The sequence below is a fragment of the Tachypleus tridentatus genome, chromosome 10, assembly GCF_004210375.1.
Source record: "Tachypleus tridentatus isolate NWPU-2018 chromosome 10, ASM421037v1, whole genome shotgun sequence".
NCBI classification, from domain to species: Eukaryota; Metazoa; Arthropoda; class Merostomata; order Xiphosura; family Limulidae; genus Tachypleus; species Tachypleus tridentatus.
Window position 1 is genome coordinate 32062995 of NC_134834.1, and position 16021 is coordinate 32079015.

At 34.9% G+C, this 16021-nt stretch overlaps 1 protein-coding gene across 1 annotated transcript; it reads left to right on the forward strand.

Annotated features, from left to right (window-relative positions):
• Positions 1–3348: 3348 nt before the first annotated feature.
• LOC143229006 (frizzled-5-like) lies at positions 3349–8160 on the forward strand. Its single transcript, XM_076460617.1, has 2 exons — positions 3349–3684; positions 4793–8160. The coding sequence occupies exon 2, from the start codon at positions 5540–5542 to the stop codon at positions 7340–7342; it is 1803 nt and encodes a 600-aa protein (XP_076316732.1). The 5' UTR covers positions 3349–3684; positions 4793–5539; the 3' UTR covers positions 7343–8160.
• The last annotated feature ends 7861 nt before the right edge of the window (positions 8161–16021 follow it).

Below are 16021 nucleotides of genomic sequence, written 5' to 3' on the forward strand. Positions count from 1 at the left end.
TGATGAACTTGGAAACAACAACAACAGGTTTGGAGCTACTCATTTACGAATGAAAAGTGGAGTTGATTGTTATATTATAATAGCCGAAAAGGCTAGCATGTTTAATGAACGAATTCGAACTCAAGATCCACAGACTGCAAGTCGAACACTTAGATGTTGCAATGAACTAAACTAGAAAAATATGTCTTCCTCATACATCTCAAATACACTCCAGAACTCTGGTATATGTTGACAAGATAACTCAAATAATTTAAGAATATTGTGTTTATTATACTGAGTAGATGAGCTTTATGTACCATGTGTAACGGATTTACTATTGTATATTTATTTTAGTATTGATGTTTGTTTTAGTTGAGTATATGTTTGGAAATCCATGTAACGTATGTTGTCAAATGTATATTGCGAAAGATATGCCTGTTCTCTACATTTGTAGAAGATTCTCGAGCGTAAGAACCAACAATGTACAATGTATGCAAAAGTACTAGTGATTGCCAGTATTATTCATTACCAGCTGAATTTTCCAGAACTTTGCCTAATGAGTACAAAAGCTAGCTATCACAACACACGGAAAACAATTTAATATTGTCGGTCTCCTACAGACAGTATACTATAAACCTCGGAAACTATAATAGCGATAAACAATTATTAATAAAAAAAAACAGATATTTGACCAGAAACGTTTACAGATTTCGAACATCACGATCCGTTCAATTTCAGCGACTTAACTTCGGACGTTAGTAGTTAAATGAAGACATTATACAACTTCAACTGTGAGAAACTAATGTGAAACTAGACAAGAATAGAGCTAGCTAGCATTCTCACTAAGTGAATTGTACATGTGTATCAACATAGAATTTCTTCGCTCTCCGTGAACTGTCGATAAAAGATTTAATTCCAGACCCCATGTAAGACTCAGTAATGTTTGTAAAACTGTTGTGTGTAAATCATTACGTGTAATAGACGTTATAATAAATTGTAATGTTATTTATATATATTAAAATATATGTGTGTTAAGGAAGAAAATTATGTATATCAATCTTGTTGGCAAATATCATAAATTTGACACACATTAACTTCTAAATTCAATTTCTGGCTGTTTGAAATCATAACACGTAACGTACGTAACATAATAAATCGGAGACTCGTCCGAGATAAATTAAAATATGTAACATATCTAATACACATGATCCAAGAAGGCACTCACTTTCATGCCTCTCTGTCACTGCGACGCCAAAAGTGACCTCTCTGAAGAAAATGCTATGACATCATGCATAGATTTCGTTTGATTTCATAGCACTTGTGACTCTACTTTCTATGACAGTAGTACTGTATGTGTTCAATGATATTATTCTCTTGCACTGCATGTTATTTGGTGTCCAATTACTATTCTGAACTTAAACCAATATATCATCTGATGATGAAGATAAGTTTGCAGATTATACATGATTGAATATGTCAACGTAAATTCGAAACATAAAGTGAATCATTCTATTAATTAAAATCAAATTTGATTTTTCGAACATTCACACTTAAAGAGTTTCTTGTTGGTTTTAAACTATCGCAACTACAAGAAGGACAGCTCTTCTGATATAAGTTTTATGCCAGTGTGCCAGAGTTGGTGCTCAGCAGGTCCCGAATTTTATGCTAATCTAACTGACTATAACAAAAAGAAAGCCTTTCCTGTAAATTTTGATATTATAATATTATTATGAGTTAGTCACACTTGAGTTGCAAGTTTAATAATTGACATTAAGAACAAATGTTTTTGTTTTAAGAAATTCTTACTTTCATATACGGATTTCTAATTGCAAGGAGATTGAGAATTTCTGTCTCCTATGTAGATGCACCAGTTATTCTCTTTTTTTTAAAAAAGTAATTCACTTTAACAATATTAAGAGACAAGAGATAAACCATATTATTACTATTACCCCTTACTGTAGGATCAAGTGGTTAGGACGCTCGGCTTGCAATATGAGGGTTGCAGGTTCGAATCCACGTCACACCAAATATGCTCGCTCTTTCAGCCGTTGAGGCATTATAGTGTGACGGTCAATCTCACTATTCGTTGGTAAAAGAGTAGCTCAAGAGTTGATGGTGGGTGATGATGACTAGCTGCCTTTCCTCTAGTCCCACATTGCTAAATTATTACAAATAACCCTCGTGTAGCTTTTCGCGAAATTCAAAAACAAACAAATAAATAGTGAGATCCGTTTCGGTCTTATAACCAGTATCATTTCCTTTATAAAATCGATAGGGGTTGCTGGCATATTTAGTCATATGGATTTTTTTTACAGATTAAAAAAATTCTGACACTACTGTTTCACTACTGGCTGAAAAGATTCTAAGTAGCTGTTGAACCACCCGTCTGTCATGATTACCCCTCTTGCGACATCATGACGGTTTGGTGACTTCTTTTCGCAGTGCATGACATGGAGGTAAGAGCTACCTTCATGATACAAGACTTGATTTGTGTCAAAACATTGACTGAATATTTAATATATATATATTAAAATACATATAAATAATATATTATATATCATTTAAATATACCTATATTTCACCTAACTCCTATATTTCATCAATGAGAGTTCTAAAGAGAACATTTTCTTTATTATTTTGCTGTATAGTAAAATATGACACTTGTTTCTTTTTTCAGTATACAGTTCTGATTTATATTCAATGAAATTATGCTCACCATTACTACAGTAATGATCCGATTAAAAATGGATTTGTATATTTTCATAATTAAAAATTACAAGTAACCATAACAGTATAAAAGCCGTAAACTTTTTCAGCCTTTTATACATCCCTAAACTGAGCAATTGAACCGACTTGCAGAAGCCTATAATAAACTAAAACGTTGTATAAGATAAAACAGAGAAATTATGTTTTGTAAGAAAAAATATATTATTTGTTAGATTCATACTACAAATGTATATACAGTTATTTCTGGTACGAGTATGTCTAATTTTGTTCAAAGAAATGTGCTTAATTCAGTATAAGCGAATTATAACTGAAATTATTTTTTGTTCAATACATTTCTCGTAAATTTCACAAAAATCTATTTGAATACATGTTATTAAACCATAAAAAACGTTAAAATTTCGAACTTTCTTGAATAAGATTATTTCTTAAGAAACTAAAATTATTTCAAAATATTTACGACAATGGAGGTCGCTACTTTTAACGTTAAACCTAGCCCTCGCGTATCACAGCGAAACAATAGTTTAATTATTTATATATGTGTTTGTTCAGAATTTACTTTGCCAAGCCTGTGTCTTCTTTCACTCCAGCCATATCTTTCTCCTTCTTCACTCAAGTCAATTCATTCCGAGGGTTATAGAAGGCGTTGCACGTGCAGGATGGAGGCTAAGATCGATTTTTGTTCTGTATCACCTATGGAGGCATGTTGGACAAGAGTGACTAGAAGGCTACTAGCGTTTGCGCCAAGGTGAAGAAGTGTTTATGGCTCACTGTGAAAGCTCTTATATGTAACTAAATAGTATCATAAACACTGGCACTATTTTATTCCGCATTTCATGAGATTTAGCACTATCTCACCTCAGTTAGAAAGAAACGATATAGAAATCCACATTTTATCAAGTGCCTCAGCTTTATAAATATAGGCTCGTCTTTCCAACTGTGTTGTATGAAGTAATAATTTGTACGGAAGAGCAATATCTGGTAAGTACCTTCGTAAAAAACGTCACTGGTGCTTATATAACCTAATTAAAAAGTGTAAATCTCCGACATCCAATTATTTTATATAGATCATATGCCACTTGGTAAACAAATTTAAATTATTCAGTGTATAGACATTTCTATAATTTTTATCGCTGTGTAACAATCATTTTCGTTTCTAAGATACAAACAATTTATGGTATTGTTATAAAACAGGGACCCTTTTTTAGTGACTGCTTTTCAATTCCACCTTTTTGTTATAATACGAACCTAGGCTTTTATTTTAAAACTGTAACATACTGTCGCATAAGCAAACATTTTAAACGTATCGCGGACGGGTGTTTGTTATCTACTTTTACAAGCTACTCAATAGAATTAAAATGTTAGTTATTATAAAAGCTATTATTCATTGTTTGATAAGCAGTCAGGTAATTATAAATAACGGTTATCTTGTTCTTTAATTTCACGAATAAATATAATCAGAAAACTGGATGACACATTTATGAGTTTTAGCAGATTGTAAGCTATGATATAACTGGGTAATAAGTAGTCGATTTTTTATTTGTTAGTTTCTCTCAAATGAAATTAAACCTTCTGTTTGCATCAGAAATTTGGCACTTTTAATTTTGTTATTCTCCGCTATATTGTAAAATAAGATCAAAATGTAATGATGTTTGTAAGTTTTGAAATAATATTCAACAAAATGTATTTTTAGAAGGAATAAAAATTTTAGTTTTTGTGTTTTTGGTCTTTAATTAGACTAACATATTAGTTAAACCACTAAATGAATGTCACTGGATTTATACCGTGGTAAAAAGAGAGTTTTATTGTACGATCACGTCATCTATAAAACTACTGCGACAGGGTAATAAGAATCCTCACGTGTGTTAATTTTTATTGACATTTTACGAATGTTCTAGTGGCGAAGTTACGACTCTTTTAGTGCTACATAGACTGCTCGTTAAAACATGATTTTGGCACAGAGGGGAACAATGCCACTTTTTTATTGTTTTTCCATTTTTGACGTGAATGAACTAGCTACGTATTATTTCTGAATGTACTATCTTCCTTTTTATCTAATAAAACTAAATTCTGTTTGTTTTATTGGCAGATAACAGCTTAATCCCGAGAAATTCCATGAAACTAATTTAGCAGGTAACATCTACAAACCAAGGAACTTCTGGAAGCTAGTTCAGTAGGGACTAAGAAAAACCGTAAAGATTATCAGATAACAGATAAATTCCAAGGAGTTCCGTAAAGCTACGGTAGCATGTAATAAGGTGTATTCCAAAGAGGTTCGATGAAGCCACATTAAAAACTAGCAGATACATTTCAAGAGGTTCCGTGAATCCACATTAGCAAAACAAGTAATATTTACATTCCAAGGAGTTTTGTGAAACAACGTTAACAACTAACAAGTACATTCGAAGAGGCTCCATGAATCTACGTTAGCAAGTAATATTTACATTCCAAGGAGTTCTGTGAAGCTACGTTAACAACTAACAGATAATCTGCGAACAGTTCCGTGAAGATACGTTAGGTGGCGACGGATATATCCGAATAATTCCAAGAAAGTACACTACGACTATACTGATATCTTTGTTTGTGAACTTTATCTTTGATTCGTCCTGTTAAATTACAGTAGTTCTGGTTTTTACTAGGAAAAGAAAGGGATTTTTTTCTTTTTTATCTGCTTTATTGACTGAAAATATATTTCTAATGAATATTTTTTTGTATTATTCTGCATTATAAAAAAAATATTCATCAGACAATTTGACTTTGAGAGCTCCATCTTTCTTAATACTTCCAGATAGATATATATGTGTGTTTGTGTGTGTGTTTCATCAGAAATGAAGTCATGAATTTTCCTTTCATTCAGTGTGGTGATTCCTCAAAACTGCTAAGTATTTGGATCTTGTTGGCTTCTGTCACCACACCTGGGATACAGGTTGAAGAAAGCGGAACCAGTTCTACAGAGTGTGAAGAAATAACAATCTCCATGTGTAAAGACGTGGGATATAATTATACTTCCATGCCTAATCAGTTCTATCATGACACCCAAGAAGAAGCCGGTTTAGAAGCACACCAGTTCTGGCCTTTGGTTGAGATTCAATGTTCTGGAGATCTTTTGTTTTTCCTCTGTTCAGTTTACACTCCTATATGCATGCCAGATTATTCTGGTTCTATCCCAGCCTGTCGATCCGTCTGTGAGCGTGCTCGAACTGGTTGTGCTCCAATTATGCAACAGTACGGCTTTACGTGGCCCGAAAGACTTAACTGTCACAATTTTCCAGAATACAATGACCCTAGCAATCTCTGTATGGATGAACAGGAAGGAAAAAGTCCAAAACGTCCACTCCTTGCAGTTAAAGATGAAAATTCATTTGGAATGACTCAGGAACCGTTGGAAGATGTTACAACAGTGCAACTAAATAGAAATCCTAAATTCAACAAAGACCTTGAAGTTCCAGAAACGACTTATAAACCGCAATTGAATTCCAAGTGTGGTTGTATGTGTCGTTACCCTATGGTAAGTGTAACGGACAATGAAAATAAAAAATATTACAACAAGGTAGAAACAGGTGGCATTGTGAATTGTGCAATAGCCTGTCGTGGTAATTTTTATTCCATTGATGAACATAAATTTGCTAATCTATGGCTTGGGCTGTGGGCTGTGTTATGTTGCCTGTCTACTAGCATAACAGTTACTACTTTCTTAATTGATGTTAAGCGTTTTCGATATCCTGAGCGCCCAATTATCTTCTTATCAGGATGCTATCTGATGGTTTCAGTTGGTTACTTGATTCGCATTGGGGTGGGACATAATACAGTTGCCTGTGATGGTACTATCATTGTTTATCCAAATTCTGAAAGATCAGCCACTTGCACAATTGTGTTCCTTTTGATCTATTTTTTTGGTATGGCCAGCTCTCTTTGGTGGGTTATGCTGGCACTAACTTGGCTTCTGGCCGCAGGATTGAAGTGGGGAAACGAAGCGATAACCCGTTATTCTTCATATTTCCACGTTGCTGCCTGGACAGTGCCAGCTATTAAGACAATTTCTGTTCTAGCCCTGGATGGAATCGACGGAGACCCTGTATCTGGTATTTGTTACGTAGGAAACCAAAACTTGTCTTTTCTGCGAGGTTTCGTTCTAGCGCCATTGTGTGTGTACCTTTTCTTGGGAACGTGTTTCTTGTTGGCTGGATTTGTAGAGCTATTTCGAATTCGAAATGTCATACGACAACAAGCTGAAGACAAGGTGGACAAACTGGAGAAGCTAATGATTCGAATTGGCGTGTTTTCAGTTTTGTATACAGTTCCAGCCACAGTGGTAATCGGATGTTATGTTTATGAGCAGCACTTCCGGAAAGCGTGGGAACAAAAACACAACTGTCCTTGCAATGCCCCTGACATAAAACCGGACTACTCTATATTCATGCTCAAGTACTTCATGTGTTTGGTGGTCGGGATTACGTCCGGTTTTTGGATTTGGTCTGGGAAAACTCTAGACTCCTGGAGGAAGTTTCTGAGAAAGTTTTGTCGAATAAAATCTCGGGAGAGACATAATGCCTACGCTTTTAGACAAGAAAATTTACCTAACCAAGTGGAGCAGGTCTGGCCCTCCAAAAATAAGCAGGCTCCTGTGGCAAACGTCTGATAAAATGCTGAAAAGCCTTTAAAAGCAATGAATATTATTGCTAAGCTTCCAAAGTCCATAGATATCAAAGAATACCGAGTAACGACGTTCCTTCTGCTTTAATTTTTTGATACGTAGGTAGTAAAAATGTTTGTCATCTTGCCTAAGGCATAAACATCAAGCAGTTTGGATATTGTAATGTTTAATGTTTGTTTGCGCACTTCTTATGTGTCTGATTTGGATTAAATCCGACTTTTACATACACATATATACAGTACGTGTGCGAACATATGGATCCGCATATCTTTTGCTTTTGGGTTATTATTTAACACGACACATTGTAAACTGAATTTGGATAGTTTCAGTTACTATTATTATTATTATCCACAACATAATTTAATTTAAACTTCCTATTTCCATGAATTATCAGCTATTAGGATACTGTCTTTTTCTATTTACAAGAAGTTTTACTTTGTCTTTCGCATCTTCTGAAATAATTCTATTGTTTTAAAATATGAATTTCCTTTGTTTTGCAGAACTTGAAGTTTAAATATTGATTTTTAATATTGAAGTGTACGGTGATGTTGAGATACGTTCATACGTATATACGTGTAACTAGTTTAAAATAATATTGTGGTACCCATCCTTATACACTTATACGTAATGTAAAAATGAGATATATTTAATAGTTTTAATCAGAAAGCCTAAAATGTATTAACGTTATATGTAAAAAGTTCACGACTGTTTTTATGCCAAACCTTTGAATCATTGTCTTTTTCTTTTTTGTTCATTTGCTTCCCATGTAATGAAACTTTAATTAAAATAAAGGCGTCAGTATTGTTCAGTCCAGTCGCTAGGCGAGTCTCTCTAAATATTAGTTGAAAAATTTGTTGATAAATACTCGGCCAAGGAACGCCTTGCTATAAACGATTTTACGACGTATAAACACAACAGGTCAAAGCCGTACGCTTTTTCTATCAATAACTTAGACACTGGTAGCTCAGTTAGCTGTCTTCAGGTGAGGATTACAGATACATTTTAAAACAAAGATAAAAAAGATAATTCAGACACCAATCGCAATGAAGTTTAATTATTATTATTATAAGTTTGTAAGTAGAAATACGATAAATATTGAACGGTTTACTTATCATTGCCTTTACAAAAATGTATTGTCTTCTCATGTCCGTTCTTCCAAGACGTCACAAAACATGTATGTGGAGAAATGTTCGCGCTCCAGTAAGCGTTACCGTAACCAAGACCCTGCCCGTTTTAATACTGTTATTTATATCAATACAGATTCAAATCGAGGTATATCCTTGTTGTATAGTTCATCCGTATCAGTTAAGGAAGTACATATAACTAGTCATGAATAATAATCAAATAACAAATAGAGCATTGCATACAATCATTCTACAGAATATATAACAACATAATAAAACATTCTTGTAGGAAATGTAAACAATAAACGTGTTACATTTGGATTTAAAACTACAAACATTGATCGTAGTGGACTGCTGGAGTTTATTCTTGTGAATTATGGCACATCAACACGTACTTCAAAAAATAGACAGTGACATTACGAACCTCTACCTCAGTTCGTCAAAAAATATTCACTCATAGGTGTGTATCATTCCCTGTAAGATTTAGTGATTATTCACCAGTTTGGTGTATTTTCGATCTCGTTCCCCCTACAAAGACAAACCAACATCTACGACAATATTTAATTGCAAAATAATAAACTGCACGAGTTATCGAATATCACAGACTGTGCTCGGAGACTGTCACAATACAATCAAACAATCACTGGGTATTTCATAAATCCCCCGATAGTACAAAGATAAGTCTACGGACTTAAGATGCTAAAATCAGTGGTTCAATTCCCCAAGGTGGACTCAGCAGATAGCCAAATGTGGCTTTGCTATAAGAAAACACACACATACTTCATTAGTTCGTAAAATAATTCAATTTCTAAACACAAAACACGATTAAACAAACATGGCTCTCCCTCACAACTCGTAAACAACATGAAAAAACATTGACAAAACTCCAGAGATTATAGATAAAACTAGGGTTCCCCCAAATAAGAACGCAGATAAGTACAATAAAATAAGACATGAAATCAAACAACTAATGAACTCAACAATCACATGAGCCCTAAACAATACCGGACTTGTCCTTAAACGATTCACAAGAGAAGACACAAGAAATATTCCATATCTAATACTACAAATGTTAGGAACACGCATGAACATCCATCCCTCTTACCGAGTAACAAAAATTCTCACAGTAGTGGAGATAAAACTAGCAAAATCAGGAACAGATATACTTTTTAGTTCATTCTCCACAAAAAGGTTACACAGAGTTTGTTGTTTTTTAATTTCGCCCAAAGCTACTCGAGCGCTATCTGCGCTAACCGTCCCTAATTTAGCAGTGTAAGATCAAAAGGAAGGCAGCTAGTCATCACCGCCAACTCTTGGGCTACTCTTTTACCAACGAATAGTGGGATTGACCATCACGTTATAACTACCCCACTGCTGAAAGAGACAGCATGTTTCGTGTGATGGAGATTCGAGCCCGCGACCCTCAGATTACGAGTCGAACGTCTTAACCCACCTGACCATGGCGGGCCTGAGAGATTGTTTAAACGTATAACAACACTATTCAATTCTGATCAACTTGACCAGGCGTATAGAGAAATTTCTGGAACGTGTAGTTGACAGGAGACTCTTCATATTTCTGGGCGTCACTTCTTAATTACTCAAAAAACAAACGGACTCAGAAAAAGATCTGACAAATACGGACCACCTAGTTGGATTAACCAAAACAATAGTAGATAGTTTTCATAAGAATGAATGGAATGCATTGTCGTCTGCTTCCTCGAGAGTATATAGCATAAACAAACCAAGTGACTCATTAAGATCTTTGATCGTTCGTATTTACAGTTGCTTGTTGTATCTGAAGGAATAAATAGATAGAGAAAACGCAATATTATTTTCTCAATGATCGCTGAATCGCATTTCTTAAAAATGTCCTACAGTATTACATACGGAAAATCTAACCTGTGATAAATAAGCGCCATCGCAACTGGTCGTTTCTCAGAAATTATTTTCGTGAAACAACGAGCCCTTATAAAGATCGTAGTTAAATCAGCGAAGCCCATAAAATTTTGACAAGTTTGCCAACATTGTGATATTACTTTTTTTATTTGTGGTCTTTAAGTATTTATTATATTTTAGGTTAGAATACGAGCACCCACATGATGAAAACTTTTCTATAGCCTTGTCTAATAGCATTTCTCTCAGACTCCTATCATTACTAAGCAATCTGTAATATGAAATTCTTAAACATAATTGTTGTTTCTAAACACGAAGTAAAATATTACAAAATTACAGTAGAGAAGTTTAAAACTGTAAAAGAACGAGCTGCAACTTATGATACTCTTGTCACTCATTATTGTGTTTGTGACATATCGAAAATTTTCAAAATTAAAAAAACTCGAGGAATATTTTTTGCTCTCAACATAAATATCGTACATACGTCATGAGCTACCAACTATTTTTATAGATGTTTCTACCGTCAACCTTTTAGTTTGTATGTCTATTCCGTCATTGCCGCTCCAAGTCTTAAGTGTTAGTTACAGTGGTGAGTCTGAAGGTATGTAACACTTATATATATGCAAAAATGGCTCGTTTGGGTTGACAGTGAACCTGACGATGACCGAAGAAGGTCGAAACGTTGTTCGCTCTTCTATGTAAAATATTTTCTCAACCCAAACGAGCCGTTTTTGCATATATATTTCTCTACAAGTGGGTTTTCTCGACATCACTGATTATGTAACACTCAAAATTGGATTTGGATATCCATAGTGGATAGCCCGCTGTGCAACTTTATGCTTAACAACGAATAAACAAACGTCTTAATTATACATTATCATTTCTTCTTTTATTTACTGCCTGGAAAGTAACTGACATTTTGTTAGACAAGGCTAATTCTAAACTTGTCTACATCTCTTTCGAATATTTAAAAATTACGTACAATACTAATTTCCCCGAAAGGGGGCCAAGTGCTGCCTGGAGAGGTCACCTGTAGTTGTACAGCAGCGTGTTGTTTGCCAGTGGTTACTAAGATGGCATCACGTAAGGGACGCTTAATTTTAATATTTGTATTGTTGTGACGTCAGTAGAACGTGCGCATGCCATGAATCACGGGAAGAGTTGTGCACTCTGTAGGTTGAAACACAGCATGACATGAATTTCAAAAGACATGAACATCTATTACTCTTATTTTTTATTTTATTTACTCTTGAAACAGAACATTTTTGGACCCTGCGGAAATACATCTAGTATTGTTATTAACATGTGGGTTGTTATTTTTTTAAAAGGAAAAAAATATATACGTTCTACTGCATACGGCATTTAAGAAACGGGAAAACATGCAGTTTATATCCAGTAAATAAAAACGTAAGCTTGGAAGTGATTCAAACCTATTTTCAAGAACATCAAAGTAAAAACAACAACAACTGTAGAACAGCAAAGCACCGTGATATTGTTTCCCATCTTGTACCTGAAGACATTAACTTATTCTATTTACAGACAAATACAACAACGACAAGAAATATCTGCTATGTTCAGTTCTCTACACGTTTCAGAGGCGTTTCTCATATTCCCTGCAAGCTGTCTCTGAAGAATCACGTGTCAAACTTATGTACTAAACAACTCTCATCCGTACAACGAATCCATGCACTCTACTGCTTCAAGACTCCTACGATCGATCAGACAGGTCTACATGCCGTTGGACTGTTTTTGGTTTTGGCAGAGTTTGTGATTTCCACATAGTTACTAAGGCAGCATGTAATAGTGGACACAGGTTCTTGGTATGTGTTTATTGTATAATTATCATAAAAAGCTGTGCAAGAACTATTTGCACATATCAGTACTTAATTCTGAACTCATAAACTACTAGATCGAAAGCACTTTCTCAACATCACCCACCGCCAACTCTTAGTATATTATTAACTGAACCAAGTAGTTAAATTTCACTGCCAATTTCTAGAGGGTTCATGGTCTCAAGTTTGGAATGCGTATTTAACGGCAGTGAAATGCGAACCATGAATTCCTGGATTCACAGTCTAGGCATGCTAATTACTTTGACGTTTCTGGCTCGATTCTTAGTGATAGTTGCAATAACTTTACAACTGTGTAATATTACGTCCAGATAAACATAATAGACAAGTCAGAAGGGGTCTGGAAGTTTTTTTGCTATTTCTAGAGAATTTTGCTTCATTTCATTTATTTTATTCAAAATAAACAGGTCAAAATACCGGTATAAAATATTTTTGAACTTTCGTGGATGCTTGTATGTAGTTAAGGGCAAATTTACACGATGGGCTATCTGTAATTTGCCCTCTACGAGTATTACAGGTTTTTGTATCAAGGTTTTTAGCGTTATAAGCCTTCAGATATACCACTGAGTTACTGAAAGGCTATTCTGAATGCATAACATTTCAAATGTGACAGAAAGAATATACAAATTATAAAACTGATCAGCTCACAATACATGAACACTTAGGCCTAGTATACAAAGATCAAGGAATTCTAGTTATTAGTTCCAAAATCTTATAATGGAAAACTCATAATATTATCGAAATGTTTAAGTATTTCAAGTGATTCGCAAACAATATTATTAAATATAGGTTGTTGTTTTTTTTAAATTTCGCACAAAGCTACTCGAGGGCTATCTGTGTAATTTAGCAGTGTAAGACTAGAGGGAAGGCAGCTGGTCATCACCACCCACCGCCAACTCTTGGGCTGCTCTTTTACCAACGAATAGTGGGATTGCCCGTCACATTATAACGCCCCCACGGATGAAGGGGCGAGCATGTTTGGCGCGACGGGGATGCGAACCCGCGACCCTCAGATTACGAGTCGCACGCCTTAACGCGCTTGGCCATGCCGGACCTGTTAAATATAGGAAGAACTGAATAGTAATTCTGGTGTTATTTTAGTTCTTATGTTTAACGAAAATATTACACTCTGGTTGTCTTTCAGTCAAATATCTTTTAAGTAAATTCCCCTCAGGTGACACAGCGGTACGTCTGCGGACTTATAATGCTAGAATCCGGGTTTCGATACCCCTGGTGGGAAGAGTACAGATAGCCTATTGTGCAGCTTTATGCTTATTTATATACAAACAAATAAACTTTATGTAAATTAAATAAAAATATAGTATACTTGAAATGATATAAATTAAAAAAGTGTGTGATTATAAAAAAAAATAATTAAACACTTATAGCTTGTTTATTTCTATACCCAAATATATTTCAAGAAAAAAATTATACTGATCGTTTTAAAGACCGCGTTAAAACACACGTACATATCATTTCATTTATTTCATTAATTTTTTGGACTTATGATGGAAAACGTATGTGTGTGTGTATATATGTTTTCTTACAGCAATTTCTTACATCGAGCTATCTGCTAAGCCCACCGAAAGGAATCGAATCATTTATTTTAGCGTTGTAAATCCGTAGACTTACTGCTGTACTAGCGAAGAGCAAATGAAAAGTAACACGTAATAATTCGGCAGCCTTACACCCTTGTGCAAGTTAATTGAAACAGGATGGAAAATTACGATTTTTTCAATTTTTTGCGTTTTATTTCTAAGAACCCAAAACTTACTCACAAATTAATACATGATATAACTGCCTTTATTTTTCAGAAGATCATTAATCCGCTTTGGCATCGAGTCCACGAGTTTACTGCAATCTTTACTTATTTTTGGATCGCGGTACCACACCTCAATTATGGCCTCAATTAGCTTATCTTTCGTAGTACAGTCTTTTCCCCGAAATATTTCTTTAGCAAATCGCCCAAAGATTTTCAACAGGATTTAAGTCCAGAGAGTTTCCAAGCCAGTCCAGCACCTTTATTCGCGTTGTAGTCATAAAATTCTTCACAAGTTTCGATATGTGGCACTGAGCCAGATCTTGCTGAAAAATGCCAGATCCATCTAGAAATCTTTTTTTCAATTCTAGAACGACTCTTCTCTGCAAAACTTCGATGTGTTGTGGTCCTTGCATCATATCTTCTATGATATGTAAGCCTCCGACACCATAGTAGCTGAAAAAGCCCCAAAACATCTTCTTCAAGTGATGTTTTACGAACTGATTGATGTAAGATTCTCGAAGTTTCTCATCTGGGGATCTGTAAACATGCAGACTTCTTTGACCCTGTACGAAGAAATGAGTCTCGTTATTGAATAACACCTTCCTCCATTGTTTTTGCGTCCAGTTCTTGTATTTCAGACCGTTTTTTCTTCATTGAGTTAGTAAGAAGTTGTTTTTTGACTGGTCTCCTTGCCCTTTGACCGACATCAAGAAGCCTGCGACGAACCGTTGAAGAGCTGACTTTTATTCCTTTGACCTCCAAATATCTTTTTATGGCGTCACTTGTCTTCCGTGGATCTTTCACACTCTCCCTAACCACGTACGCGTCGTCTCTTGGCGTTGTTTTCCTTTTTCGGCCACATCTTCCTTTAGGTTTAGGACTATTAGATTCGATACTCATTTGACCTTGATCACACGGCTAACGGTTGATAGGCTAACACCCACAACGTCCGCGATTTTCCTGTAAGTCATGCCGGTGTGCTCGTGCAATGTCACAATCTTTGTACGCTTTCTAGGAGTCACGTCCATTGTGTATGACGGCTGAAAGACGACTGATTAGCAGTAAAACAAATAGCCTCATTTTTGAGAAAAGTCTAACGCAATTTCGAGTGATGTAATATTCCTCAAAATTTCGTCATATATCCCAAAAATAGATCGACCGTACTGCAAAACATAGCTGATGACGCCGTCTGTGTGAAAAAAATGACTATTAAAGAAAATCAGCGGGTCCAGCGAGCAGCCATGCTGAAAATATTGTAAAATGGCCATTTATTTCAATTAATTTGCACAAGTGTGTAGAATACTTTAATTTAACCTTAAAATATAAAGTGTGTGTTTTGTTATAGCAAAGCCACATCGGACTATCTGCTGAGCCCACCGAGAGTAATCGAACCTCTGATTTTAACGTTGTAAATCCGTAAACTTACCGCTGTACTGGCGGGGGGGGGGCAAAGAAAAGTAACACACTATAATTTGACAGCTTTAGAATAATTTAATTTAGCCTTAAGATATAAAGAATTGAGAAACTTTCAAAAAAACGATAAATTATGAGGTTGCACTAATGTTTGTGAACGTTTTATAAAATAATGATCTGCATGCAAGATTGTATAAACTTGCATAAAGTACACAAAAAATATTATAAATAAATGATCTGAAGAGCTTGAATAAATCAAATTTGATCAAACTGTCACCGTTATCTTACTTCGAAACAACAAAATCACTGTATTAAACAATTCATAGCCAAACAGCAACGAAAAAATCTCTTGTGTATGTTTACCAGACAATCCAGAAAGGCACTCTAACTGAAAACTAATTTTCCTAAGCACCATGAGAACTTTCAATAATAACATCTTAACGAGTCTCATTATTCAAAAACAAAGGAAATAAAAGTTTCCAGTATTTTTATTTCTGTATATGTCAAGTATGACAAACATTGTGAAAAAGTAATTAAAACTTATCTAGTGTTACGGCCATGTAAAAATACAGATTCACAATATCAGTCTTGAACGTATAATGTTCAAGTGAACAGCTCATAT